The sequence below is a fragment of the Brachyistius frenatus genome, unplaced genomic scaffold, assembly GCF_029030835.1.
Source record: "Brachyistius frenatus isolate BFR_SWC_R1_liver_20210118 unplaced genomic scaffold, ASM2903083v1 Contig_323, whole genome shotgun sequence".
In the NCBI taxonomy this organism is placed as follows: Eukaryota; Metazoa; Chordata; class Actinopteri; family Embiotocidae; genus Brachyistius; species Brachyistius frenatus.
In genome coordinates this window covers 73,641-101,012 of record NW_027210922.1, presented here as the reverse complement: position 1 = coordinate 101,012, position 27,372 = coordinate 73,641, and the positions used below count along the sequence as shown (strand labels likewise).

Here is a 27,372-nt window from a genome sequence, read left to right as displayed (position 1 = left end):
TTATTATTTTCCTCCGAACAAAAGGAAGGGCCTTGCGCGTGTTGCGCGCGCATGTGGCGGAGAATACCCACATGGGTGACACAAACACGTTATTACTGGCCAAAGATGAATATGACCTCGTTATAGATCATATTGATGTGGTTTGCACGGTCCCCCCCTCCCCAGCCCCCCAGTTTAATGCCCATATTGATGCCCTATTCATTAGAGGAGGGGGGGGGTGCCCCCCACCCACCCACCCACACACACACACACACACACACACACACACACACACACACAAATGAATTTCCTGCATAAAAAGTCTGCGCACACACTTCATCATCATCATCATCATCATCATCGTCGTCGTCGGCGGCGTCGCGGGGCTGAAAGGCGCGTGTGATGGGAAAAAGCACTACCTCCCTCCTTCATGCGTAAATTATGTAGGGCAGGACGAGACATCGCTTTCGCTACCTCCATTTGAGGGAAATAACCCGGGCCGGTGAATGTGACTGGCGAGGGGATCAAAACAAAACCCCAAATAAATAAATAAATAAATAAAAAAGAAGGAAGAAGGAGAAGAGACCGAAATCCAACCGAGGAAAAAAGAAGCCGCTCTCGCTGTTTCTTTTTCTTTTCATTTTTCATTTTTTTTTTTTTTTTTTTTTTTTGGTAAGCAGGGGGGGGGGGGGGGGGGGGGGGGGGGGGGGGGGGGGGGGGGGGGGGGGGGGGGGGGGGGGGGGGGGGGGGGGGGGGGGGGGGGGGGGGGGGGGGGGGGGGGGGGTGTTTCTTTCTCGCTTGCTTGCTTTTCTTTCTTTTTTTTTTAATCTTTTTTTTCTGTGTGGACACAGGCGGAGGAGCGCATCACGACTTGCCCGTTGTGAAGCCGAGGAGAAGGAAAGATGGACATCACTGATCAAGGAGCTCAAATGGAGCCGCTCTTACCCACGGTAAGCCCCAACAGTCACGGTATTGCTGTGTTTTTTTGTGTGTGTGTGTGTGGGGAGGGAGGAGGGAGGGAGGGGGTTAAAAAGAAGAAAAAAAAATCAATTTCATGTTTAAAAATCGCAGACAAAGCTGCAGTTTATTCGATTTTTTTTTTTTTTTTAATTTCTCTTTAAATCAGGCACAATCAGGACCAAAACCTTCCCCAATCACCGATCCATATTTCAGTGTCTTTCCCAAAAAAAAAAAAAAAAAAAAAAAAAAAAGAAAGAGCATTTATATTTGCTGTTTTCTTTGTTTTGTTTTTGCCGTCGCCTGACTGCCACCACCAAACACTGGATGTTGGCGCGCCGTGAATTATGGACATCATACATATTGTATGTGATGCGTCGCACAGGTTGCTGCCATGAAGAAAAACACACCAAAAAAAAACAACCGCTGCTACAGTAGAAATCCTGTCTGTACCAGTCTATACATTTATTTTATATATATATATATATATATATATATATATTTATATATATAGTGTATGAAACCTGCTGCCGAGCTGTTGCTCGTCCAAGACGTTCCACTGTGATGAGAGTGTTTGATGCTGGGGAGGGAGGGAGGGGGGGGGGCGTCTCGATTTATCGGTTTTGGATGCAACATGGCTTTTTTTTATTTTTTTTATTTTTTTTTTTTTGGGGGGGGGGGGCGCACCACACCGCCGTTAGTTGTTTGTACCTCGCAGTCAGGAGATATAAAAAAAAAAAAAATAATAATAATAATAATTAATCAAAAGCCTTTTTCTGCTGCGCTCGGCTTCCGCCGCATCAGCATTCAGGTGAGACTGTGGACTGATGAGAGAAGAATTTAAAATAAATAAATAGAAAAATAATAATAAAAAAAAAAAATGGATGCTCTGTCAGTGCCAGAGGAGAGGGAGAATATAAAAACAAAGCAGTGGTTGTCTGTGGAAGGAAGAATCGATACTTCCCATTTGCGGAGGTGTTACGTGAGGACTTTATTTGTTTTATTTATTTATTTATTTTGTTTGTTGGTTTGTTTGTTGGTTGCATTTTGCGACCGACGGCGGCCGACGGGGCGCGGGACGGCCTCCTCTTCTGTTTCTGCCCCGCAGTCTCGATGCGGTGTGGTTGCCCCCCCCCCCCCCCTCCTCATCCCCCACCCCTCCCCCTCGACTGTCATTGTAACTCACTGCCGCCTCCCACCCCCCTCCCTCCTCCCTCCCTCCTCCTCCTCCTCCTCCTCCTCTTACGCAGCAAAGCGTTGTCATGGTATTTAGCAGGTTGTGTATGAGTATGCGAGGTGTTAGTATGGTGAGAATCTCACTACAACCAATCCTCCCATCTCCCTCCTCCCCCCCCCCACCCATACATTCTAGCAGGTTACCAGGTTCCCAAGGTCAAGCGAGAAAACTATGTTCGATTTACAACAGGCAGGGGCACCTGAATGCACCGTCGCTGTTGCGTGTTCTCGAATGCCTCGTTTTTTTGGTTTTTTTTTTTTTATGTCTCGTTGACTGATTTCTCGATTTCCTTTTGAATTTCCAGGAACAAAGTCCCCAAGAAAATAAAGATGTGGTGAGTCCATTTCTTCTTCTTCTTCTTCAAAGATGTCGTATTGAGTAGCTCAGCAATGAACGATGAAGACTCAATGAAGCGCACTCGTTCAAAACTTGTTCAAAGCGGCAAATTGGAGTGGGGGGAAGGGATGGGGGAGGGGGGGGGAATCCAAAAATCGACAGCTGAAGCGATAAAAGAGGAAATACGAAGGGCAGCGACTGTAAGAAGCAGTCGTGGGAAGTATATTTCCGAAAATGCGGTCCATTTTTTTTTTTTATTAATTTTTTTTACGACGTTTGAGGTATTTTACGCCGTAATGGAGCTTTTCACGATTCCGTTTTTGCAACTTTGTGCTTCCACTTCGCGACGTGTTCGACAGGGAATGTCGCTCGTTTTCATTTCACCGTGGACGCCACCCGCGTGCAAAATAGGGTTGGAACGGCACAGTTTCCCCCGCACGTCTGAGAGGCGGTTTGGCATCTTTCAGCTCCTTGTTTCGGATTTTACCACCTGGCGTTTGACCGTTGCGGTTGAGTCCCTAGGCTCTCGTCGGCGCTTTTAACTTCACCGCTTTTGTTTCGCGAGTATTTTTGAAAGTGACCGTTTTACTCGACAGCGTGCAATTAGCTGTAAAGATCGTGTCGTTTAAGTAGCTGCGATCTCATTAGCATACCGACAACGGATCGCAGCGCTATTTGTTTGCGAAATAACGGGGGCCGGACTTATTCGCCGATCCGCCGAGATCCGTCACCCCGACTCGGCAGTTTCCCCCTCGCGTCTGCGAGGCGGTTTAGCGTCTTTCGGCTCGTTGTTTCGGTTTGACGACCTCACGGTTTGGGCTGAGTCTCTAGGCTCTCGTCACATCGGCGTCACGAAATCGGAGTGCTTCTTTTACCCCTTATGAAACGATCGCCATTATAAAAACGGCTTTTCCGAGGCCTCTGTTTGACAATAGCGTGAACACATTTAGGTGTTAATGCCGTCGATAATCTACAGTAATATTGCACAGCTGTATTTTTTTTTTAACATATCTTTAATTAGCCAGCTCGAGCAGCAGATGTGGAGCATTTTGAGTTGTTCGATCCCGGCGCGTCACGCGTGTGCCGTACGGCGTCTACGGCAACTGACACCGACGACCAATACTTCAGGGGCCCCCCCCCCCCCCACCCCCCCCCGACACGGTGAGAAAAAAAAAAGGCTCGGAGAGGTGCTCGCCGGGCGGAAAAGCAGACGGCACCGAGCGGAGAGGAGAGGAGTTTTTTTTTTTTGTTGATGCGAGCACGTCATCTGTCCTGAAAAAATCCGGCTTACGCAACGAGCCGGGCCGAGAGCCAGATTGAGGACGAGGCTGAACACAAAGCGTCTGCCGCCGGCCAAACTGTGAATCCCCCCCCCCCCCACACACACACTTACAACTCCATTTTTATTTTTATTTTATTTTATTTTATTTTTCCCCCCTCTGGGACGTCTACATTAGTAAATATTGGGAATACGCAGTGATGTCCCCCCCCCCCACACCTTTTTGATGTTCCTTCATATTCACCGTGGTGGAAACTCTGGGGGCCAAAAATTGCAGAGTTAAAAAAAAAAATAAAAATAAAATAGATAAAGTGTTCGAATACCTCGAAACATAAACGGGAAAATAATAATTCAAATTGAGATTTTACTGCAAAAAAAACAATGAGGTGGAAGATTGTGCCGTTTAAGCCGCTACGAGCTTCATGTTTTTATCAACGATGGATCGTAGCGCTACGTCACGTAACTTCAGTAACGGATTACATATCTATCTCTCTACTTATATGCAAAATAGGGGTCAAACTCCACCGTTTCCACGCACGTCTACGAGGCGGTTTAGCGTCTTTCGGCTCCTTGTTTTGGATTCGTGTAATTTTACCGTTCCGGTTGAGTCTCTCGGCTCTCATCGGTGTTTTTACTTCGCTGCTTTTGTTTCACAAAGACGCCGATTTGTGGAAATGAAGATTTGACTTACAAAACGTGCAATTAGCTGAAAGGTCGTGACGTTTAAGTAGCTGCGATCTACTTGCGTATCGATGGTGGCAGCGCTATGTATTTGCGAAATCGGGTCAGACTCATTCACCAGTCCGCTGAGAATAATCTCCCCGACTCCGCAGTTATTCCCCTCACGTCTACGAGGCGCTCCGGCATCTTTCAGCTCCTTGTCTTGGTCGTGTTGCCGTTTTTGGTTGAGTCTCTAGGCTCTCATCAGTGTCTTTTCCCCCCCTTAAACAGCTGACGGACACCGTTAGCAACTTGCTAGCGGGCGTAGTGGGACATTTTAGCAGCTAAAGAGCCACGTATGTTTCTCGGGAATCGGCAGAGAGTCTCCAGACCCGTCCATCTCCTCGGCGTCTTCCAGTTTCGTCATTTTTATCGACGTTCGGTCCGGTTTGGAATGTTTTTGACGTTGTTGCCGAAGAGCACGGGGGAGTTTACGCTGCGCTTCACCGTCGCTCGCGAGGCGTCGCTTAAACACGGTTTTGCCGACGAAAACCCGCCGACCGGTTCTGGAACGACAGCCGATCGGAAGCGCGGGATCTCCGCGCGGCTTCGCGGACGGATCGCCGTTCGCTCCGGCCCTCCTTGTCGGCTTGAGAGCTCGGATGGGACTCGGGCGGCGCGGTCCCCCCAATTAAAAAGCCCCTGACGTAACGGCGGGCTCCCGGCCAGGCGGCCCAGTTAAGGGGGGAGGGAGGGAGGGAGGGGAAAGGAGGGGAGGAGGAGGGGGGGGGGGGGGGCGAGCCGGTGGTTTGGGAGAAGACCAGCGAAGGGAGAGACGGGCGCGAAGTTGCGCTGGAGCCCTGTGTGCGTTCGAGCGCGGCGTTCTCGGACCGGCGTGGGACCCTCTGCGCGACTCGGCGGTCCGACTGAGCCGGAAAACCAGCGGGGAGGGGGAAGGGGGGTGGGACAGTGGGGGACAGGGAGAGGAGGCGCACGTGGTCGGGACGAGGACGTCGCAAGAAACGCTTCTTTTTTTTTTTTGCTGACAACGCACCACACAGCCCGAGAGCAGCTTTCTCTGCCTCGGGTGGGCTCTGCAGACACACACACACACACACACACACACACACACACACACACACACACACACACACACACACACACACACACACACACACACACACATATATGCACATCCTGTATATACAGCAGGACTGCAACACCAACACCCCTTCTTTTTTCTTTTTTGCTCACTGCTTCTTCTTCTGCTGCTCGAATCCTCTCGGTGGGACGCGTGACCCGGCTCCACACACACACACACACACACACACACACACACACACACACACACACACACACACACACACACACACACACACACACACACACACACACACACATTGTTTGACTCCCGAAGACTCCTCTCGGGTAACGGCGGGCTGCAACGGAGCTCGGAGGGCTCAGCGGGAGCAGGGCGGCGCAGCGTCGGTGATGTCAGAGCGCTAATCTCTCTTGGGGAGGGTGGGAGGGTGGGGGGGGGGGAGGGAGGGATTGGGCGGATGGACGCTCGTCAGAAACATTTGATGCTACCCGTGGACCAAAGCCTGGCGGAGGCAGACGGGAGGAGGCAGGAGGCTGCGCCGAGCTCCCTTTTTGTTTTGTCCTCGCTCGTCATCGTCATTTGTTCTCGTTTCTCTTCTTCTTCTTCTTCTTCTTTTTTTTTTTTTTTTTTTTTGGCGTGCCATCGCGGTCGCCGCTGCCCGGCCCGTTCCAGCGCGGGGAAGAGTGGCACGACGGCCGGCGGGAGGAGAGGGGTTTGACCGAGAGAGGCGAGACGAGCTGACAATTTGTCTTTTTTTGTTTTTTTCTTTTCTTTTCTTCTTTTCTTTCTCCTCCGTGATCTCTCTCTCTCTCTGTCGCTCACTCGCTCGCTCTCGACTTCTTCCTGCAACAATAAGCAAAAAAAAAACCAAAACCAAAACCACTCTCCGAGCTCAGAGGGCGGCGCTCAGCGGCCTCTCGGCCTCTTATCTCCGCAAGCACAAGGGGAGTTAGCGGGCATCGGGGGCCCCCCCTCGTCGCCCCCACCCCCCCTCTCCATCCACCCTCCGCCGCCACCGACCTCAACGGCGCACCATGCTCTCGGTGGACCTCAAGAAAGGATTTGTTTACCAGGTAGGTGCCGGCGTTTTCAAGTCCGGCCCGGCTTTAAAGTTGACGAACGGCGCGCTAAACCCGCGTCGTGCTTTAAGACGTGTAATGGGCTGCAGAGAGAGAGAGACAGGATGAGAGGGCGAGAGAGAGAGAGAGAGAGCGAGCGAGAGAGAGAGCGAGCGAGGCCGGTTGTGCCGGATGATGTGCACGCGAAAAAAAAAAAAAAAAAAAAAAGTCCCGAGGAGGTTGCGCTGACAGATGTGTGGCCGATAGAGAGGAGCTTATCCTCGGCGACGTTGACCCCGATGATCTCGGAGGGGGGTGTGGGGGCGGGGAGCAGTAGGGGGAGGGGGAGGGGGGGTCGTCTCGGTTTGATGGCGTCGGCGAAGAATCGCTTGGTTTTTTTTTTTTTTTTCTTTCGGTTGTCGTCTCATGTGCTTTTAATACGTTAAAAAAACCTCCCAAGTAGCTTTTCCTAAATCTTTGCCTCACCTGGAAAAATTAAATTAAGTAAGCCGTCGGCCAATCGCGGCCGCCGGTAATCCCCCGGAGTTGGTTTTTTTTTTCCCCCCCTTGCACGAAACGCCGCCCGCTCGGCTTTTACTTTTCTTTTTTTGGTTCTTTTTCAAAGTGATTTTTGTTTTATTCTTTTTAATTTTTTTTTATTTGTGGTCACCCTCTGGCCTGGATCTCAAGGTACAGTAATGGAAACATCCATCATCCTCCCTTCGCCGCCGCCGCGAGAAATAAAAAAAAAAGCCTCGGGAGAGATCTTTGGAAAGAACGCAAGAAAACGAGGTCGCGTATCCGCCTCCCGGCGAGCGACGCCGTAACGTGCGCGGGTTTCCCCGTAAAGGAGCCGGCGAGAATCGATAGGTCCAAATGCGACCACCGCCGCCGCGAGATTAAAAGTACAAGTTTGATCTTTCTTACGTCAGTTTCCTCCGTGAGTAAAGGTCTTCTTATTTGTGGCGATGAAAAGCTGTGTCATTAAAGATTTTGTGGAGATTTTGGTTGGTGAAATAAGTCGATATTCCCGCGTAAGATCATGTTAATCTTCGTAGCCTCGAACAGAACCGCCGATTCGAACGTAATTGATTCTATAAGGCTAACTCGAGCAATTTAGCGCGTTCATAAAGCTGGGAGGACGTACAGAAAGACAGTCTCCGCAAAAAATTGGTAAAGGTCCGTGGCCGGGATCCGCCGTTACCCATGATGCAAACGGGCAGCGTCTTTTCCCATTGCCAACCAACCGCGACGTCCCCCCGGGACCAGAATCGACCGTATTTGGATCGGACTCGATTTGATTGGCCGCCCGCCTCCAGCCGGAATCTGACCGCGCCGCGCGCCTGTCAGTCAAACGGACCGCCCCCGCCCCCATTGATTGTCGACGAAAATATAATCCGGGATCTCTCCGGCCTTACAGTTGTGTCGCGGCGGTCGAGACGGTACGTGAAAAAAAAACACGCCGACTCGGGCCTCTCGGAGGTCGCGGGCGGCAGGGAAGTGGGAGCACACTTGGAAAAGTGGAGCTGAAGCCGTGTGACGCGATGGGGGGAGGGGGTGTGTGTGTGTGTGTGGGGGGGGGGGGGGGGGGGGGTTGAATCAGTCGGTGACAGCGCGCCGCTTTTTTTGGAGCAGGATGTTCCAGGATAGCGTCCTCCGAGGTGACTTTCACTGTCGGCGGCCCGGGGGGAGGGGGGGAGGGAGGGAGGAGGTATTTTCGGGAGCGGGCCGAAGGCGAGAGGCGCAGGAAACACAAGACGCAGTGTGTCATCGGACACGGCTGAATGTTCAGCAGCTCCGGTCGTGAAGGGCATATTGTCCCATCCGTTTCACTTCACGCTTTTTCGATGATGTTTTTTTTTTTTTTTCCTGGTCGTGGCTCACGTTGTTTGTTTGAGTTTACGTTCAGTCGTCAACGAAGCTCGGATTTTCCGGAAAAGTCGACGTCATGATCGACTCGTGGATGAAAGCCACTTTGCAAGTTCGGACGTGACCGTATTTGGAGTGGCCGGGGCGGGGGGAGGAGCCTAAGCGCTGGATCTGACTCGATCTGGTCGGAAACCCGACGATGCTACGACCCCGCCCGCCGACGGCCGTAAACCTGACTGCACCGCGGACCTGTCAATCAGACGGACACGTTCCCCCCCCAAAAAATGTTTTTCTTTAACTAACAACCGAGGCAACTCGCGGGAGAAAACGCGTGAAGTTGAACGGGAGTCTGCGGTGCTGAAGTGGGTTTGGAGCCAGACCTCCGGTGGCACTCGGTGGTACTGCAAGCTGAAGACAATAACGCGCCGACCCGTGTGGGGGGTGGGGGGGTGAGGGGGGGGGGGGACCTCGCCGCCGCTCGGGGAACTCGTAACTCGAGATCCACGCGGCGCCCTCCGGACGGGAACGCTGGCGTTGATGGAAGTTTGGTACTCGGGGACGTTTTCAGAGACGTTGCCGCGTTGTATTCGTGTGGCACGTTCGCGGGCCAACAAAAGTGTGGGAAATATAAACCGCCTTCATTCAGTGCGATTCAGCTGCGTGCCGTATACAACTATCTATAACTGGGGGGGGGGGGGTTGTTGTTTTTTTAAAAGGATTTTTTTCTGCAGACATTATAAAACACTATTTTAGGTGAAGTTAGACTTGTTTTGGTTGTTTTTTTGTTTTTTTTGGTCTATTTATGTTCCCGGTTCGAAGCGGTCGGCGACTCGCAGCGTCGAGGATCGAGCAATATCCGGATCATAATCTGCTGGCGGCCGACGGCTATCCAATCAGATCAAACCGCATCCGCGTAATCCCGAGCTTTTAAGGTTTTTAAAGTGATCAACTCGTCACCGTGGCGACTAATCTGCTGAATCCGCGTCAGCGTTTTCACACCGCGGGAGAACACTGGCGTTATGAAGAACGAGAAGATGATTGTGATTCGAATCGCGTGTTGAAATAATAACGTGGAAATGTATTGCGGGATGGACGTTTCTCCCGCCGGGCGTCGTAGAAACGAGACTTGTGTTCTCGAGCCGGGCGTCTTCTCTTCTGTGCCGTGAGCGGATGGGACGGGGGGGGGGGGGTGGTACGGGGGACGGGAGCCCCCCGATGTCAAACGACCTCCCGCTGAAGGTCACGACGCTCGGCTGCACACAGGATGCACTTGCCATGTCACACGGCGTTCGGGCCGTGTGACATCGCAAGTGCATCCTCCAGTCGTCGCTTCCTGCCTCCCCCCCCCCCTCCCCCATCCCCATCAAATAAGATGCGATAGAAAGATGGAAGGAAAGAAAAGAAAAAAAAGAAAAACCAAAGGTTGAACAAACGGAGGCGTTCGTGCCCGCGTCCGAGTGGACGTGCTGTTCATCGGTCCCGGTCACGTGTCCGCCCCTCCTCCACCCTTCCTCCACCCCCCCGAGTCTTGTGTCACGTGCTCCCCCCCCCCCCCTCTCCCTTGAATCGCCGACCGAATGCACCGACGGGAGAAAACGGAGAGAGACTGTTTTTATTTATGTATTTATTTTTATTCATTTATTTTTTTCCCCCCACCCATCCATCCCGCCGTAAAGGGCCGGCGGATTGATCTCAACCCAGATTGGCGAGCCGGGGGACGCGGCGGCCGGTCTGGGGGTCGGCCCAACACAAGGCGGAGAAAAACCGCCGTCTATAAATAGAAGCAGAGGGACCTGCAGGCTCATCTGTCACACCGAGCAGGGGGGGGGGGGGTGATGATGATGATGGGGAGGGAACGGGAAGGGAGGGGGGCGGGCTTCCGCTTTTAAAGAGAAATCCGGTAAATTGATTAAAAAATCAGCCCTCTCCAGGATTTCTCGTAATTTAATTTTTTTTTTTTTTTTTTTTTAATTCTTTGTAATTTGCCGGATAAAATTGCGGAAATGAGATAAGAAAAAAACTGCGAGTTGAGGAAGAAAAAAAAAAGGTCTTTTTTTTGTTGTTGTTGAAACAATCACCCGATAAAGAGTCGTAACGCGATCGCTTCGTAACGAGCATCTCGGGGCATATTTCAGTTCGCATCTTTTTTCTTTTCTTTCTTCGTCTCGAACTGCAACGACTAAATCGCCCGTCCAAATAAAAAGCTTCCGATTGGGTTGAAACGGTATTATTATTATTATTATTACTTCTCTTACGATTGGAAGTGTGTCCAAGGCGACGAAACGCCGGCTTCAATAATGCTGCTGTCGCCGGACGGTGTCCCGCGAGACCGGATATGTCGGCAGGCGGACGGACGTGAAAGCCGATCGGGATCGACGTATATTCGCCGACTCGGCAAATATGCTTAATTAACAGCGGTGCCTCGTTTTACGTCGATGGCCAATTGATTTGCTGTTCCACTTTAGGGGGTGTGGCGTGGGGTGTGGGTGTGGGGGGGGCATCACTCGTATCAAGGGTAAACTAAACGGAAATATTGGGCGTTTTGACAACACTTCTGCACGCTTTGCGTCTCCAGCGCTTATTATTGGTCGGCGGTTCCGCCCCTCCCCTCCTCCCCCACTCCAACCCCCTCCAAAAAAAAAAAAAAAAAAAAAAAAAGACCAAATTAACAGAAAAAAAAGAAACCGTCGGAGAGCCTTTCTCGGATTACGGTTCACCATCTGCCGGTTGGTGGGTTGGTGGTGGTGGTGGTGGTGGTGGTGGGGGGGGGACTCGATGATGATCCCCCGTCTGAAGGCCTCCGTGGCGTGCCTGTGTTCGGTTAAGTCCCGACGTACAGTAGATGCTGTGATGAGCTGGCTGCTCCCCGCTCACGTGGTGGTCCGTGTGCGTGTGCGTGTCCGTGTCCGTGTGCGTGTGTGCGTGACAGAGTGTCGTACAACCAGTCCTTTGGCTTAATCTCGCCGGATTGACGTCCGACATCGACCAGCTCTCAGCTGTGTCACGACATCCCCACAAGGCTTCTCTTTATTTGATGTTATTAACAGAACAAGCGTGGCCTATTTTTTTTTTTCTCTATTTTTTGAGGAGAACTTTTGCAGCTCGGTGAAATGATATTTTTAGAAGGTATTCGTCTGGAGAGGCGGTACGATGATACGTTTCTTCAAAGCACGTCCGATCTGTCCGACTTCATCATTAACACCGTCGCACTGTTGTTATTTTAATTTAATTTGTATCTTTGTCTATCTATCTGTCTGTCTTTCTGTCTATTTATCTATCTGTCTATCTGTCTATCTGTCTATCTATCTATCTATCTATCTATCTATCTATCTATCTATCTATCTATCTATCTATCTATCTATCTATCTATCTATCTATCTATCTATCTATCTATCTATCTATCTATCTATCTGTCTGCCTGTCTATCTGTCTGTCTGTCTATCTATCTGTCTGTCTGTCTGTCTGTCTCTATCTATCTATCTGTCTGTCTGTCTGTCTCTATCTATCTATTATCTATCTATCTATCTATCTATCTATCTATCTATCTATCTGTCTGTCTGTCTGTCTGTCTGTCTGTCTGTCTGTCTGTCTGTCTGTCTGTCTGTCTGTCTGTCTGTCTGTCTGTCTGTCTGTCTCTATCTATCTATCTATCTATCTATCTATCTATCTATCTATCTATCTATCTATCTATCTATCTATCTGTCTGTCTGTCTGTCTGTCTGTCTGTCTGTCTGTCTGTCTGTCTGTCTGTCTGTCTGTCTGTCTGTGTATCTGAAAATTCAATTACCATAAAAGTACACACATTATATAATAACACATCGTGATTTACTTGTCAATTATATTTTGTATATTCATTTTGATCAGGAAATTAACTTGTAGTTAATAAATAAAGAATAAGAATAAAAAAAAGGTATAATATTCCCCTTGGAACGACTTTTGTGGGAAGAGCAGCAACAACAACAACAACAACAACACGGCAAAAAAATAATATGCGATACTCATTAACACTAATGACCTTTACCGCATGACGGTCCGACGACCCGAAGCAAACTCACCGAGGATGAACACGTGAGCAAAATGATAATTTCCACAGCACACACACACACACACACACACACACACACACACACACACGCGGGGATGAGGAGGCGTCACCATGGCAACGTTTTGGACGAGAAGAGCCGGCGAGTCTCACACGGTCGCTGCTCATTTGTTCGACTGCTCACGAGGAGACGCACGCCGCCTCGTGTTACTATAAAAGCGGCGTCGCCACCGAATAAAACAAATAGATAAATAAATAAGGGACGGGAAGCATTTCGAAAGACGGTCTCGCTCCTGTGTTTTTTGTTGTTGTTGTTGTTGTTGTTTTTGTAACATCTATTAATAGCAGCGAATAACCACGAAAAGGCGCACTGCGTTGCATCCGTTAGCGCCGGTCCCCGTTCCCCCCGCTGCTCTTCTTCCGCGCACTGAGCATGTGCGGTTTGCTCCAGTTCCCGAGAGAGAAAACAAAACCAAAGAAAAGGGCGGGTCTCTGCCGGAGGTGTGGGGCGGAGGAGGCATTTACATGATTTCAGGCTTACGCACGACGAGGCATTCTCGTTAAAGCCGTGACTCCAAAAAAAAAAAAACACAAAAAAAAAAAAAACAAGCCGTGTAATCTGGCACTCAGCAGATGAGCAGCGTGGCATTTTTTTTTTTTTCTTTCATTTCAAATTGCAGTTTTGGCTTCCCTTTTGTTGCCATGGCGACAGTCACTGGAGGTTAGCCATATAGTGCTTTTTTTGTTGTTGTTGTTGTTGTTTTTTAAAACGTGTGTGTGTATTTACGTTAGAAGACAACCTCGCACTATGCACCCGCGACTTTTAGCGTTTCGGGGAAAATATGTATTTTTGTTATTGATTAGAAAATAAGGGGGTTGGTGGGGGCGTGTCTGTTTGACTGACAGGCCCGCGGTGCACTCAGGTTACAGCTATCGGTGTGCGGGACACAGCATCGTCGGGTTTCCAATCAGATCGAGTCAGATCCGCCGCTAGCCCCCCCCCCCCCCACCACCACCACCACCACCCCACTCCGCCAGCTCGTCCATATATGGTCGCTTCCTGCTCTGAAGTAGCGAAGACGGCGGCCGTTCGCCAGCCAACGGGCGCCGTCGCTACACGCATGCTGACACGCAAAGCGTGCGTTCTTGTGTTTTAACGTGCCGAGTCGTGACTCCTTGTCCGTGCGCCTGTGTGTGTGTGTGTGTGTGTGTGTGTGTGTGTGTGTGTGTGTGTCTCCTGCAGAGAACCGATGAGGAGGCCGTGGTGGACCGCGGGGGCACACGCTCCATGCTCAACACCAACTTCGAGAAGGAGGAACTAGAAGGTAACGCACATCGGTGACGCGCGACATTCAGCTGAAAAAAAAAATCCGCTTTTAAATCCATCTGTAAAAATTGCCTCGATACAAAGGCTGAGATCAAAAACACGTAGCATCAAATTTAATGGTGAAAGGTCGGGATGGCCTCGACTGTCCTGACAAAAAACAAGAATCTTTAGCCCCTTTAATAACCAAGGTAGTGAACTCGCCCTGAAAAACATCAAAAAGTCCAAATTGTTTGTGTCTTTGGAGCCGGTTTTGTTGAATTGTCACAAAAGAGTTTTTGTTTTGTTTGTTGATGCGAGTCCCGCGGCATCAAAGAGCCCCGAGGTCCATTTTCCTTCTATTATCAGCGGTTCAGACGTCATAAAAGGGACACGGATGTCAATTTTGTCCCGCATCAAACGGCACCCGCAACAGACAAAGAAGGTGTTCAAAGAAATACGTACGATATATACATATATATATATATATATATAATAGTATCAGCTTTGAACTGTGCTCTGATTGCAAATGTAGCCCGAGAGACAAGACCCAGCTTTAAAGCCATTTTTTTTTAGGTTACGTCAAAGTCGGAAAAGAACTCATTTTAAATGTTAACATTTATAAAAAAAATAAAAAAAAATGCGGAAAAAGAAAATGTTCTGAAACGAGGGGACGAAATGTAACGCTAAAGCCGGACCTTCCTTTCCCTTGTAACGCTCGGCTCATGAAAAGCTTTGGCACATTCGAGGCGAGTCGTAACCGAAAGGGAGATTTTGTTCCGCGGCGCATCCGCCGACCCTGGTTGCCAGGCAACGTGGGCCGAGGCAGCCGGGGCCGAAAGATGCGTCACTCTTTGAGGTGGCGTACTTTCATCTGAAGGACCCTCATCCGCTGATATTCTTCTATATATTCGATATTGTTTTGCTGCTAAAATATTCAATTAAAAGGCCAAAATGGAGAATAAATGTATTCCAGAGCCGAATCGTTTTTTTTTTTAATATTCCGTTCAATATAATAAAGGGCATATTTTATAGCATCAGGAAAAGTTGAAAAAAATGATCTTTTCTTTGTAATGTTTCAATGTAATATTTACAAGGCTGGAAAAAGCCTTTAAATGAGTTACTTTAAATGGAAAAAAAACCGAGATGCTATTGCACATCTGGTGATATTCAGCGCGTTTTATTATTATTATTATTATTATTACATAAGAAAGGCCAATCCCGCAATACTGCGCAGCCGCTTTCTGCCCTAAATACTCTCTAAATTGGATTAATCCGCCACAGAAAATAGTCCTCTCCCCCCCCCCCCCCAAAAAAAAAGCTAAAAAATGTAATTACAGAGCCTACTGTTTAAAAAAAAAGAAGAAAAAAAAAAAGGAAATTATATTTTTTAGTTGTTTTTCCACTTCCCAGACAACAAATACGCTAGCGTCGCGTTATCCTTGAATACGCGGTTTGCAGTAAGTGCGAACGTACAACACGAACGAGTCGAGCGCCTGTGACATCAGCGGCAGTCGGGGCCTGGAGGAGAGCTATTTTTGTAAGTCCCCCGCTCTCGAGTCTCGACTCGTGAACTTTCAAAGCCGTCTGCTGGAAATCGTGCCTCGAGTTGTGATTTATTTATTTTTTTTGCCGAGCGTGCGCCGTCAGAGAGGAACATTTGACTAAATCTTGACTACAAAGAGCGAAGTTTGGTCTTTCAGGGTAATTTCACTGCCTTCGCTTTGAAGCTCATAACTTGGTCACCATTCACGCTATATCTTGTTTTTTTTATTTTTTGTTCTTTTCCTGGACGGTCTAGGCTATTCAAAATATTTCGTCACATACCTCGGTAATACTTTTTTCACCGTACGATATTCCTACAGCAGCCCACCTTCATCATGAAAATGACCCCAATTGCAAAAAGGCGATCTCGTTTTGAAAGAAAAAGGGATTTGGCCGTCCTCAAAGAGGACAACAGCTCTCTATTCGGACCGGAGCACCGGCGGGTGCCTTCAAGGCAGCGGCTCGTTTGTTTGCCGCTACCTCTCGCTGGGTTTGTTGTTGTTGTTGTCGTTTTGTGTTTTTCATTTCTCAACGAGCTCTAAAAGCCTTTTTCTACCTTACGTCTGTCCCCGCGGCGCATTCGCGTGAATTCAGGTAATTCCTGAGAGCGTAATAATTCACGCAAAGTATCACGGGATAAAAACGCATTGCTTTTTTAATGGGGTACCACAAGGACAGGTGCTCGGGCTCCCCCTTTTTTTTTTTTCTCTCAATTTACATTGGTTCTCTCGGCCCCGTTATCCTCTCGGATGTTGGTTTTTTTTTTTACTCTCTGCCGCTACATTGACGATACTCGGCATCTGCCCGACTTGGCATTAATCTCGGCCCACCTCAGCGATGCCGAGGAAAACGGGCGGTCGGGAACCGACGCCGTCTTTTGTCAGAACATCGCAACGCGCTGACGACGCGGATTTGGTCGTCGGTCGCTACGAATACGAAGAAAACGCGGTGCCTTACGTACGCCTTACAGACGGATCATTTCCAACTGAAAGTCCAAAGACGCAAATTCCTTTAACTTGTATTTCGTCTCACGAATCCTCAAAACATAAGCTGTTCAGGAGCGCCCCCGAGAGATCTCCTCGGGTGGTTTAATTGTGTCCTTTTTTTGTTTTTTTTGTTTGCGGTCACATATCGCAGCTGTAAAATTCCCCCCGCCTCCCACTCTCCCGCCCCGCTTCAAAAGAATGACCTTCGGGGTCAACGAAACGGACGACATTTGAAAATGCATTCGGGACTGTAAAATCTCGCGTCGTCCCCAGGTCACCGCACGCTCTACATCGGCGTCCACGTTCCCCTGGGCCGGAGGTCGCACCGACGCCACCGTCACCATGGACACAGGCACAGGAAGCGGTCCAAGGAGAGGGACTCCACGGCCGACGACGGACGAGAATCCCCCTCGCACAGTAGGTGTCCGAAGCGGACTCCGAGAGAAAGTGTCCACGCTGCGAATTCTCACCGCTCGCTCTTTCCTCTTTCTTTTTTAAATCCCCCCGCCCTCCCTTTCTCTCTCTCTCTCTCTCTCTCTCTCTCTCTCTCTCTCTCTCTCTCTCTCTCTCTCTCTCTCTCTCTCTCTCTCTCTCGACACCCGCCCGTCCTCCTCGGGGGGCCGTCTTCCGCCCGCCACAGCAGACACGCCGGCTCAGAGGGTGCAGTTCCTGCTGGGGACGGAGGACGCCGACGAGGAGCACATCCCCCACGCCCTGTTCACCGAGCTGGACGAGATCTGCCTGAGGGAGGGCGACGACGCCGAGTGGAAGGAGACGGCCAGGTAAACGCGGCGCGAGGCCGGTCGGTCGGTCCTCTTTTATGGCGGGAAAGTCAAAAGCGAGACGCTGACGCCGCGACGACGCTCTGCTTCGCAGGTGGCTGAAGTTCGAGGAGGACGTCGAGGACGGCGGCGAGCGGTGGAGTAAACCCTACGTGGCCACTCTGTCCCTACACAGTCTCTTCGAGCTGCGCAGCTGCATAATGAACGGCACCGTGATGCTGGACATGAGGGCCAACTCCCTGGAGGAGATTGCAGGTAAACGGCCGGAAGGTGGGGGAGGAGGGAGGGAGGGGGGCGAACGACGGCTAAAAGTAAAAAAAAAAAAAAAAAAAAAAAGTATCTTTCTGCCGCTCCTAGGCGAACAAAAGCGATAGGTGGCGTCCCCCAAGGCGCCGTCTTCGGGCCTCTAACGTTCAACAGCTACAAGCTACGAGTGTAGGAAAATACCCCGGAAAAACGTTGCCGTAATTACACGAGGGCGGCCCCCGTACGATAGCCGAGTAAGTACGCGGGACGGGATCTGTAAGTAGATGGACTAAAATAACGTTTTAAACGGAGCTACGGGGCGTTTTTGGAATCGAAGAAGAGCGATTGTAAAATCCAAAGGTGATGATCGTTTAATGAAAATGCTCATTTCTCAGCGAAGACTTACGAAAAGAAAGGCTCCGTGTCGCTGCCGCGTGTCCCAAGTAGGCTCGACTGCCGTAAACCGCCGCCACTCGATTCAATTAAAGGCCATTTTATTTACGTGGCGCCAAATCGCACACGGGATTTTTGGGGGCGCTCAACGCGGCGAAGTCTTAAAGCTGCCCTTCATCGCAACGGCCGCAGAGGACGACGTGACCTCGTTTGGGAGGAATCCTGAGACTGCGTGGCAGTTGCTGCTTTTTATTTATTGTTTTTGTAGGTCATCGAAAGAGAGCCTTTATCTGATCACGGCCCAACGAGCTGCGCTGCGAGAGAGATCTGTCGAACTTAGCCTAGTTTCGGTGCGATTAAATCAACAGCGGCGGGTCGTGTTGTTTTTTCTTTTTTTTTTTCTTTTTTTTTTTTCCTTGTCAGTAATAATCGGCTTAGCGGTCGCTGGCTGCCACGCCGGGCCGGACAACATCAGGGAGCAGTAGCCGCCTTTGTGAAGAAAAAAAACGAAAAAAAAACTGGGGCTAAACATGTGTGTGTGTGTGTGTGTGTGTTTTCTCGGTGCGGGTTTGGTCCCTCAGACATGGTGCTGGACCAGCACGACGCGTCCGGCCCAGTCGGCCAGGATGCCCGGCGGAGGATCCGCGAGGCGCTGCTCAAACAGCACCACCACCAGAACCACAAGAAGCTGGCCAACCGCATCCCCATCGTGCGCTCCTTCGCCGACATCGGCAAGAAGCAGTCCGAGCCTCATTCCATGGACAAAAATGGTGAGCTCGCGCACGCACCTGCCAGTAGTCAGGCCGCAGTCTTTTTCCAGTCCTCGTATTATCCTCTGCTCCCCCCCTCCTCGGTGATGTCGTTTGTACGTAAATGAAACGTGTTCCCGTATAATGTCGTAATCCTTTTTTGTGCACGATTCTCCGAAAGTGTTATCCATCTGTGACTCGCTGTTGATATCTCATTTTCTCCTCTTGTCTGTGTTTCTCCGTGTTTGTGCGTTTTGTCCTCGTCTGCTGTGTGTGTGTGGTTTTTTTGCACGTGTGTGTGTGTGTGTGTGTGTGTGTGTGTGTGCGTGTGCGCATGCGTGTTTGCGCGCATGGCGTGGCGTTCACCAGTAAACGTCCTCTGTCGTCACACCGCTAAAGCCGCCGAGCGTCCGCGTGAGAAAAGGCTCCCCGAGAACGCCTCGCCTGGGAGGGCCTTTTCCCACCGGGCGTGCCGGCGGTGGACGCGTCGCGCGTCGCCGCGCCCGCCCGCCTGGAGCCCCCCCGGGGGCCACGGCGGCGGCGGCGGGCGCCTACGCCGCCACCGCCGCGCGACCCCCGAGACCAAGACCCACCGCCTCAGCCTCCTCGAGGCCATCGCCCAGGGCTACTGTCCCATCGCGCAGGACGACACGGAGCAGGAAACTTGCACAGGCAACCGCGAGCGGCGGGCTTCGGAGATGGTTGCCGTCGGCGATGGCGTAACGTGTGGGGGCGGGGGAGAGTATCGTCGCGACAAAAAAGAAAACCCCACGGGAAGCTTCTTTTCCGGCCGTTCCGTTTTTGTGAAAACTTGATTGAAAGGGGAAGTCGAAACGGGACGTTAACTTTCGGTCGCTTAAGCGGTACGCGTGAATTATTCACGGCGGCCGAGCGGGGCGCGTTAAACGCAGCCCGGTAAATTTGTTTTTTTGTTGTTGTTTTTTTTACGATAATACTCTCCTCCCGTCGTCATCGACGTGCGACGGCTAGAACCGAGACTCTTTTTTTTTTTTTAATATTTTTTTTTAACCTTCACTAAATACTAATAGCGGTAGATAAGACGTCATCTTTATTTTGCTGCCTTTTTGAATTTTGTTTGGAAGAAATAGTTTTAACACGTCGGGAAATGTACTCGTTTGACTCCTTGCTGGCGGGTTCGATTTACCGCTCGACTCTTTCCTGTCTCGGAAAAATGTGGCTACGAATTAGCACGTTACCGGTGAATATTTAGTACGTCCAGACTTCCTTTACGGGAATGGTCCCATGTTTTGAAGGGGATAAACATCATTCTGGTGTCTGTCGAAAAGTTATAGGCACATCCAGGATGTTTGTTGACGGAAAATGGCTATTGTAGCTTTTATTTAAAATCGCCAGAGCGGTGTCGATCCCCGTATCCGACGCTCGGCAACGAACGAGATCATTTCCCGGTAGTTCCACACCCTCACTGAGCCTTTTTGTTTTTGTTTTTTTTGGACGGCTTCTGCACACCACGAGAAAAAAAACTGCTCGAGAGCGAAAGTAACGAAGGGGCAATCTTCGGCTGGGAACGCAAAAAGGAAAGACGCCTCTTTTAAACGAGGGAACGAATGTGGAATCTTGAAAGTTCCCAAATTAAAAAAAAAAAAAAAAAAAAAGTCAAAGATTGCACCTCGTTGGCTTAAAACTAGACTCGGGGACAGATTTTGTTTAGCTGAATTCACCACCGCACCGCTAAATGCGTTTAACACCCGTATAAATAAACACTCAGCTTGGAAAAAGGATACAGTTTTGGATGTTCGGTCGCTAGTTTTACACCTTTTTTTTCTTTTTTTTTTTCTTCGGTGTTTTTGTTTTTGTGCCAATACAGGTTTCGGCACCTAACAAAACCCCCCCCCCCAAAAAAAACAATGAAAAAAAAAAAGGGTCCACTGCTGTATCGCATTTTTCAGAGGACGTAACAGTACCCTCGTAGTCACTCCCTAGAGACCCTTTTTCTTTTGTGTGGGAAAAGCAGCTCCGTGAAAACTGACTTGTTTGTTTGCCCCCACCCCCCCCCCCCCGACAGGCCAAACGGTCTCGCCTCAGTCCCAGCCGGCCAACAACGAGGGCAAGCAGGACGTCAGTCGGGAAAACAGCGCCGTCGACTTCAGCAAGGTGAGCCCCCCCCTCCACCCTCCCCGGACCCACCGCCGATCCCGCTGTTTACCCGCGGCCACCGATAGCCGGGGCCCGCTTGTGTGTTTAACCGAGCTCAGGTTACGCGTGTGAAACCGACGTGGGAAACCGGCCGGAGTCTTGAACAGCGGAGCTTGTTTTTCGCCGGTCGGGTGTCGGAACGCTCCGGGTTGGATCAGGGCGTCACGGCCTCGCAGGATATTCGCCGTGACGACGCACCTTTCGATCCGTCTGCTTCTAAAACATATTTATGTGTTGTTGTTGTTGGTTTTTTTGGGGGGGGAGGTTTTTTTTTTTTTTTTTTTTAGACACAGAAAGCAAAAAACAAATAACACAAATTTTGTTTCGTTTTCTTTCCGTCTCGCAGATCGACCTCCACTTCATGAAGAAGATCCCCCCCGGCGCCGAGGCGTCCAACGTCCTGGTGGGGGAGCTGGAATTCCTGGAGCGCCCCGTGGTGGCCTTCATCCGCCTGTCCCCCGCCGTGCTGCTCAACGGCCTGGCCGAAGTTCCCATCACCACCAGGTTACCCCCCCCAACCCCCCGCGCGCTCCTTTCGAGCTGACGATCCCCCCCCCACCCCACCCCTCTCCTCCCGACCGCTTCGCCAAGGGACGGGTTTTGACTTCTCTTTGTCGTTCTTTTGTGTCGGCGCAGGTTTCTTTTCATCCTGCTCGGCCCCCTGGGAAAAGGTCCGCAGTATCACGAAATCGGCCGATCCATTGCGACGCTGATGACTGACGAGGTGAGGACTTTAAAGCGCCAGAACGCCAACGTTGTTTTAAGAGGTTAATGGGTGGTTGTTTTTTTTTTTTTTTAAAGTATTAAATACTATTGTCGATTTTTGCCTCGTTTTAAAACGTAGTCGCTTAAATATAACGTTTCCTTTGAAGAATGCCCGTCTAACTCCGAGCTTTTGTACAAGACCCCTACGTTAACAGACTAACGTATCTCCATTTTCAAGAAATCCCCCAAAAGTTCCTGGGCCTTTCTGTGCGGAGTTTGCATGTTCTCCCTGTGCTTGCGTGGGTTCTCTCCGGGTTCTCCGGCTTCCTCAAATCCAAAAACATGGAACCTGACCTTTAACGCTGATGGCGATAGTTGTATAGACCGCCTTCCCGGGTTATGAGCCCTTTTACGTGTGTCGTTATTCAAAATCCGTATTATTTGGACCCAACGCCGAGACTCGCTGAACTTGGTTGCTTCATTCTTAAAAGTTGCTAAAAGGAAAAGGCATGCTGGGAAATGCTCATTTGTTTGTCCTGGTTTACTCCCACCCATTTGCGATATGTCCCGTGAAAGGGGAATTTGAGGAAGGGGGAGCAGCCCAAAAAATATATTTGCACCGGGGGGGTGGTGGTGGTGGTGGTGGGGGGGGGGGGTTCAACGGAAAATTAAAATACTTCAGTAATAGTCAAATACCTTCAAAAAATAAACTGGAGTACATTTTCCACGACTTAATTCTGCCTCAAAGTTTATGACAGATATGAGCTATTTTGATATAATGTCCAATCACGTACTCGCATTTGTATCCCCAAAAGCTGGATTAATAAACATGGGATATTTTGGGATATTGTCTGACTTTAGTTACATTAGTGTAGCTTAGGGAGTTCGAGAAGCTTTCCCCCTTCAATCGCCGCGTAAGTCATTTTTTTCTAAAACCGAACCTGACCTTTGACTTACATAAAAAAAAAAAAAAAAGGCAGAAAAACAACAACAAAACCAACCCCCCAAAAAAATAAAGCCGTTGGGAATCAGCAGAGTGTGACGGGAAAATTGTCATGGGAGATTTCCCACAGTGTGGCTACGAGCTAATGTTAGTCACCGTCGTCTGAGCCAGATGTCGCCTTTGTTTTCTTTTTTTCCCCCCCCGTGTCGTCCCATCGGGACGCGTTAACGGGAAGCAATGCAAGCCGTCGCCGTGAACGAGGGACGGTATTCGGATCGATGTGAATATTTCGTTGTACGAGTTGTTGTGTTTTTTTCGCCGCAGATTTTCCACGACGTCGCGTACAAGGCCAAGGACAGGAACGACCTGGTGGCGGGCATCGACGAGTTTCTGGATCAGGTGACGGTGTTGCCGCCCGGGGAGTGGGACCCCTCCATCAGAATAGAGCCTCCGAAAAACGTGCCCTCTCAGGTAAACGTTTCGATATTTAAAATATTTCGGTTGTTGTTTTTGTTGTTGTTGTTGTTGATGATGTTGTTGTAGTAGTAATACGCCCGCGAGAGTCCCCTTCCCGCCTGCAGAGAAAAATATCCCAACATCTGCGTTGTCCTCTAATCTCGCCCGCGTTGCGCTCGGCGCTTTGATGCCGCTCCCGAGGGTTCTGTTCTCAATCCCCCCCCCCCAACAAAAACAAACAAACAAAAAAAACATTAGATGTTTTTACCCCCTCCCCCCTCCTCCGTTAGTTATTTTTGGTCTGCTTTAGAGCACAGATCCGCCATTTTGGTCGGGAGAGAGGGGAAAAAAAACTGTCGTTATTTAACGGAAAAGACTTTCTAAAGGTTCGTTTCAGGTCTCGTTTTTTTTTTTTTTTTTTTTTAATGTATTTATTTATTTGTTGTCGTTCGGGTTTTGTTTTTTGGCGCTTAGATCGCTCTGCCGATTAACTCCGTACGAGGAATATGTTGGATCGGCAATTCATTGTCTTATTTGATTTTTTTCTTTTTTGAACCGCAACAGGAAAAGCGGAAGATTCCCCCCGTTCCCAACGGGGTGACGGACCTCGGCGAGTCGGAGGACCACGGAGGGCACGGCGGCCCCGAGCTCCAGCGCACCGGGAGGTAAGCTCGTCGGGCCTGTCGCCGCGCCCCCGTCCCCCCGTCCCCCCTGCCCCGCCGGCCCATTATCCCTCCTCGCACGTCAACCGAAAGAAGTCGGGGAGTTCGAAAGCGCTCCCGTTCTTTTTTTCTTTTTTAAATTGCAAACGATGCTCCATTATTCAACGAGGCTTTCTACCGCACCTCCCGTCGCACATTACATCCACTCGGCGGTGCAGAGCAGCGGTTAGTGCACGAGCTCCACTGGCTGTACCTTAAGTACAATCCTGTGTTGTTTGTGCTCGCTTGTCTTTTTTTTTTTTTTTTTGGAATCCTCCCGCGCAGCACGCAACCAACAGCTTTAAAGTTACTAGTCGCGTCTCTGTTTGATAACTTTAAAGGTCCTGTACGGTATAAATTCAGATTGACTTTGTTTGTTTCGTTTAAAAAAACAAAAACAAACAAAAAAAACAGCTGCGGTTGCTGTGAAATGCTGTAAAAGTCCACGGACGAAATTTCGACGCCATAGACGGACCTACCGTCGGTTTTGGGCGAATCGCTCCAAAATCAAAATCAAAATCAACCAATCGGACGAGAGCGTCACTGCTATCGATGACGCTTCTTAAAGACGCAAGCACAAAAACAGCCCCTTTTTTTTTTTTTTTCCTGGTGGGAGTTCCAAATATTTGTAGATGTTTTTTTTTGGCAGTTAAAACCACAAAACTATCTTTAAAACACCAACATTGTTTGAATACGGGACCTTTAACTCGCGACAAGAGTCCTTGAGAAGGATGCTGAGAGATCACGCCGAGGGATTAAAGATGCAAAAAACAAAACAAACAAAAAAGTAGGATGTCGGTCAAAATCCACGAAGGGGATTCTGGAGCGGCAAGCTCGAAACGACGGAGCGATAGCGCAGTGCGCTGGGTGCGCGGGGGTGGGGGGCGGGGAGGAGAGGGGGGGGGGTTAATGTTGTACATCTCGGAGGTTTAACAGCCGAGGAGTGAGTGATGCGCTGCCGCTGAGCCGCCGGTACGAGGATCTTATCCTCCGGCTAAAGATTGGCCGGGAGCCCGGTCCACCCTCCCCACCCCCCGGCTATCCAACCGACACTGAGCTCCCCCCCCCCGCCACCACCACCGCCTCCTCCTCCTCCTCCTCCGCCACCTCGCGGGACACGAGCGCGGCCGCTCAAACTGAAACCAGCGTAAAGTGGGCCGCCCGCCGTTGCCGCGGCAACCGCCTCCGGCTCTAGTTCCACCCCCCTCCCGGATCGTCCCGGTGTGCTGCGGCAGAGAGAGGCAGAGTCACGCGAAGAAAACATAGAGGCATGAGTCGGCAACTCGCACGCACACACAGACGCAGCACAGAAGTGGAGTCGGTTCTTTTTTCTTTTCTTTTTTTTCACAGCTCATCGAAACACGAGAATAGAAAGCGTGGGAACGCTCCGTCCCTCGTTCAATATGTTTCTCTCAGGGTTCACGAGAGCAGTCGTTTGACGCCGGAGGCGACGCGGTCCGAACTTCGCGTACTTTTGTGCCACGACATCGGTTTATTTCAAACCCTCCGAATCCTCCGATCGGCATAAAAAAAAAGAAACGAAAACAACCACAAAAAAAATAAAACAGCCGTAAGGGGACGTTTCAGAAATGTACAAATTGAAAGAAGACGAGTTTTCAGCTCTGTGTTTACAAGTTTTACCATGTCCCCCCCCCTTCCCACCTCCCCCCCGCAGGTTGTTCGGCGGCCTCGTCCTGGACATCAAGCGGAAGGCCCCCCACTACCTGTCAGACTACGCGGACGCCCTCAGCCTGCAGTGTCTGGCCTCCTTCCTCTTCCTCTACTGCGCCTGCATGTCGCCCGTCATCACCTTCGGGGGGCTGCTGGGCGAGGCCACGGAGGGTCGCGTGGTAAGGGGGGGGGGGTATATAAGCGATAGAGTTTTCTTCGGGCGGGGAGAATAAGGTCCACGTTGCACCCGCTAAGCCCGTTGCTATGCATTGCTGTTAACTTTGAGGTTGCGGAGGTTAAACCCCCGGTTCTCCGATAAGGCGAGCGGAGCAGCTCGCTGCCGTGACAACTTTAGGTTACGAAAGGAAAGAATATAGCGAGGTACCGAGCGATTGGTCGGAAGAGAACTTTAGGTTACGCAGGTAACCCCGGTTCTCCGACGACGCGAGCGAGGTCACCTGACGGCGTTTTTTTTTTTTTTTTTTTTTTCTCCTCTCTCTCGATGGAATTTCCCGCGCGTTTTGTTACGTCGACGGCGACATCGCCGCTTCGCCTCGGACTGATCTCCCGACGGTCTCCCTTGCGGTTTTCAGAGCGCCATCGAGTCCCTGTTCGGGGCCTCCATGACCGGGATAGCCTACTCCATTTTCGCCGGCCAGCCCCTCACCATCCTGGGCAGCACGGGGCCCGTCCTCGTCTTCGAGAAGATCCTCTTCAAGTTCTGCAAGTAGGGGCCCGCTCACCCCACCCACCCCCCACCACCACCACCTCGTTTCTGCACCATCCGCGGGCCTTCCCGTTTGTTCACGCGTGCGCGCGTCTCTCTCCGTCTCTCTCCAGGGAGTACGGGCTGTCCTACCTGTCCCTGAGGGCCTGCATCGGCCTGTGGACGGCCTTCCTCTGCCTGCTGCTGGTGGCCACCGACGCCAGCTCGCTGGTGTGCTACATCACGCGCTTCACCGAGGAGGCGTTCGCCGCGCTGATCTGCATCATCTTCATCTACGAGGCCCTGGAGAAGCTGCTCCACCTCGGGGTGCACTACCCCATCAACAAGAACAACGACCTGCAGAAGCTCACTCAGTACTCGTAAGCACAAATGTTATATATATATATATATGGTTTTTTTTTGTCCCGTGTTCTGGTTGTGGTGAACAGCAGGAGGCGTGGAAGCTGATATTCTGTGTTTTTTTGTTTTTTTTGTCCCCCCCCCCCCTCTCCTGACTAGGGGAAAAAAAAAAAAATGTGCCGAAAGCACACAGGAAATGAATACTACTACTAATGGTATTAATAATAGTAATAATAATGATGACGATGAAACGCGATGAACTTTTCTAAATGAACAAAATAAAGACATTTTGAGAACCCAAAAGTAAAAGTGCTAAAGATGGAGTTCATGAATTTTAGGATCCTCCGTGCAACAAAAGATAAAGAATGTATATTTCTGTCGGCCTTAAAATGGGATTTCGGGTTCATCTGAGTGATGGTGTGAGATTTTATTTTATTTATTTATTAATTTTTTTATGGAAGCACGTCGGCCCGGTTCTGCCGCAACGACTCGATACGAAATACTAAATGAGCGCGTGTCCTCCGCAGGTGCGCGTGCGCGGAGCCCAGAGACCCCAGCAACGAGACGCTGCGCTACTGGGAGGAGAAGAACTTCACGTCCTCGGAGGTGAACTGGACGGCGCTGGAGGTCAAGGTGAGGAGGCCTTTTGTCGGCTGTCACCGAATCCTCGTGGAAACGGGCGAAGTAAACAAGAAGCGCGGTGTTGTTGTTGTTGTTTTTTTTGGAAGGCGGTGAGCGCCGCCGGGGACTTTGACGCGCGAAACGCGCGAATCGCGGAGAGGAAGCGAGTCAGTTTTTTTTTTTTATCGACGTCCCTCGACTGCAGCGAGAGGACGCGAGGGGACGCGGGAGTCTCTGGTGATTGGACCCCCCGTCGCGCTATTTAAAAGGGGACATTTTGGATTGAACTTTATAGAGAGTGGGTAGGGGGGGGGGGGACAATTCAGCAATTCCACACACGAGCGCCAGCTGGAAGGAAAGACCTCCGACAGCAGGAAGTGAAAACTCCCTTTTAACGGGAAGTGAAGCGACAGTTTGACGGCGGCGGGGGTGGGGGGGTTCGGCTGCCGACTGTTCAGACTTCACTAAACTCATCGCTGTCTTTTCCCCTCTATCCCCCCCCGTCCTCCAC

The 27,372-nt window shown here is 50.4% G+C and overlaps 1 protein-coding gene across 4 annotated transcripts in view; it reads left to right on the top strand.

Annotated features, from left to right (window-relative positions):
- LOC138635691 (sodium-driven chloride bicarbonate exchanger-like) overlaps positions 1 to 27,372 on the top strand; it is a 34,977-nt gene that overhangs the window by 1,282 nt on the left and 6,323 nt on the right. For 2 of the 4 annotated variants that reach the window (XM_069723296.1, XM_069723293.1), the window contains exons 2-17: positions 831 to 929; positions 2,478 to 2,507; positions 13,763 to 13,844; positions 16,627 to 16,770; positions 16,994 to 17,135; positions 17,230 to 17,390; positions 18,356 to 18,544; positions 20,568 to 20,656; positions 21,045 to 21,202; positions 21,335 to 21,422; positions 22,671 to 22,817; positions 23,367 to 23,467; positions 25,179 to 25,353; positions 25,768 to 25,901; positions 26,015 to 26,260; positions 26,768 to 26,873. In XM_069723296.1, the coding sequence (XP_069579397.1) occupies positions 882 to 929; positions 2,478 to 2,507; positions 13,763 to 13,844; positions 16,627 to 16,770; positions 16,994 to 17,135; positions 17,230 to 17,390; positions 18,356 to 18,544; positions 20,568 to 20,656; positions 21,045 to 21,202; positions 21,335 to 21,422; positions 22,671 to 22,817; positions 23,367 to 23,467; positions 25,179 to 25,353; positions 25,768 to 25,901; positions 26,015 to 26,260; positions 26,768 to 26,873 (2,040 nt within the window). In that variant the 5' untranslated portion in view covers positions 831 to 881. Of the gene's footprint in view, positions 1 to 791; positions 930 to 2,477; positions 2,508 to 6,375; positions 6,624 to 13,762; positions 13,845 to 16,626; positions 16,771 to 16,993; positions 17,136 to 17,229; positions 17,391 to 18,355; positions 18,545 to 20,567; positions 20,657 to 21,044; positions 21,203 to 21,334; positions 21,423 to 22,670; positions 22,818 to 23,366; positions 23,468 to 25,178; positions 25,354 to 25,767; positions 25,902 to 26,014; positions 26,261 to 26,767; positions 26,874 to 27,372 lie in introns of those variants that run through there. The other 2 variants (XM_069723294.1, XM_069723295.1) reach the window with 2 other exon arrangements.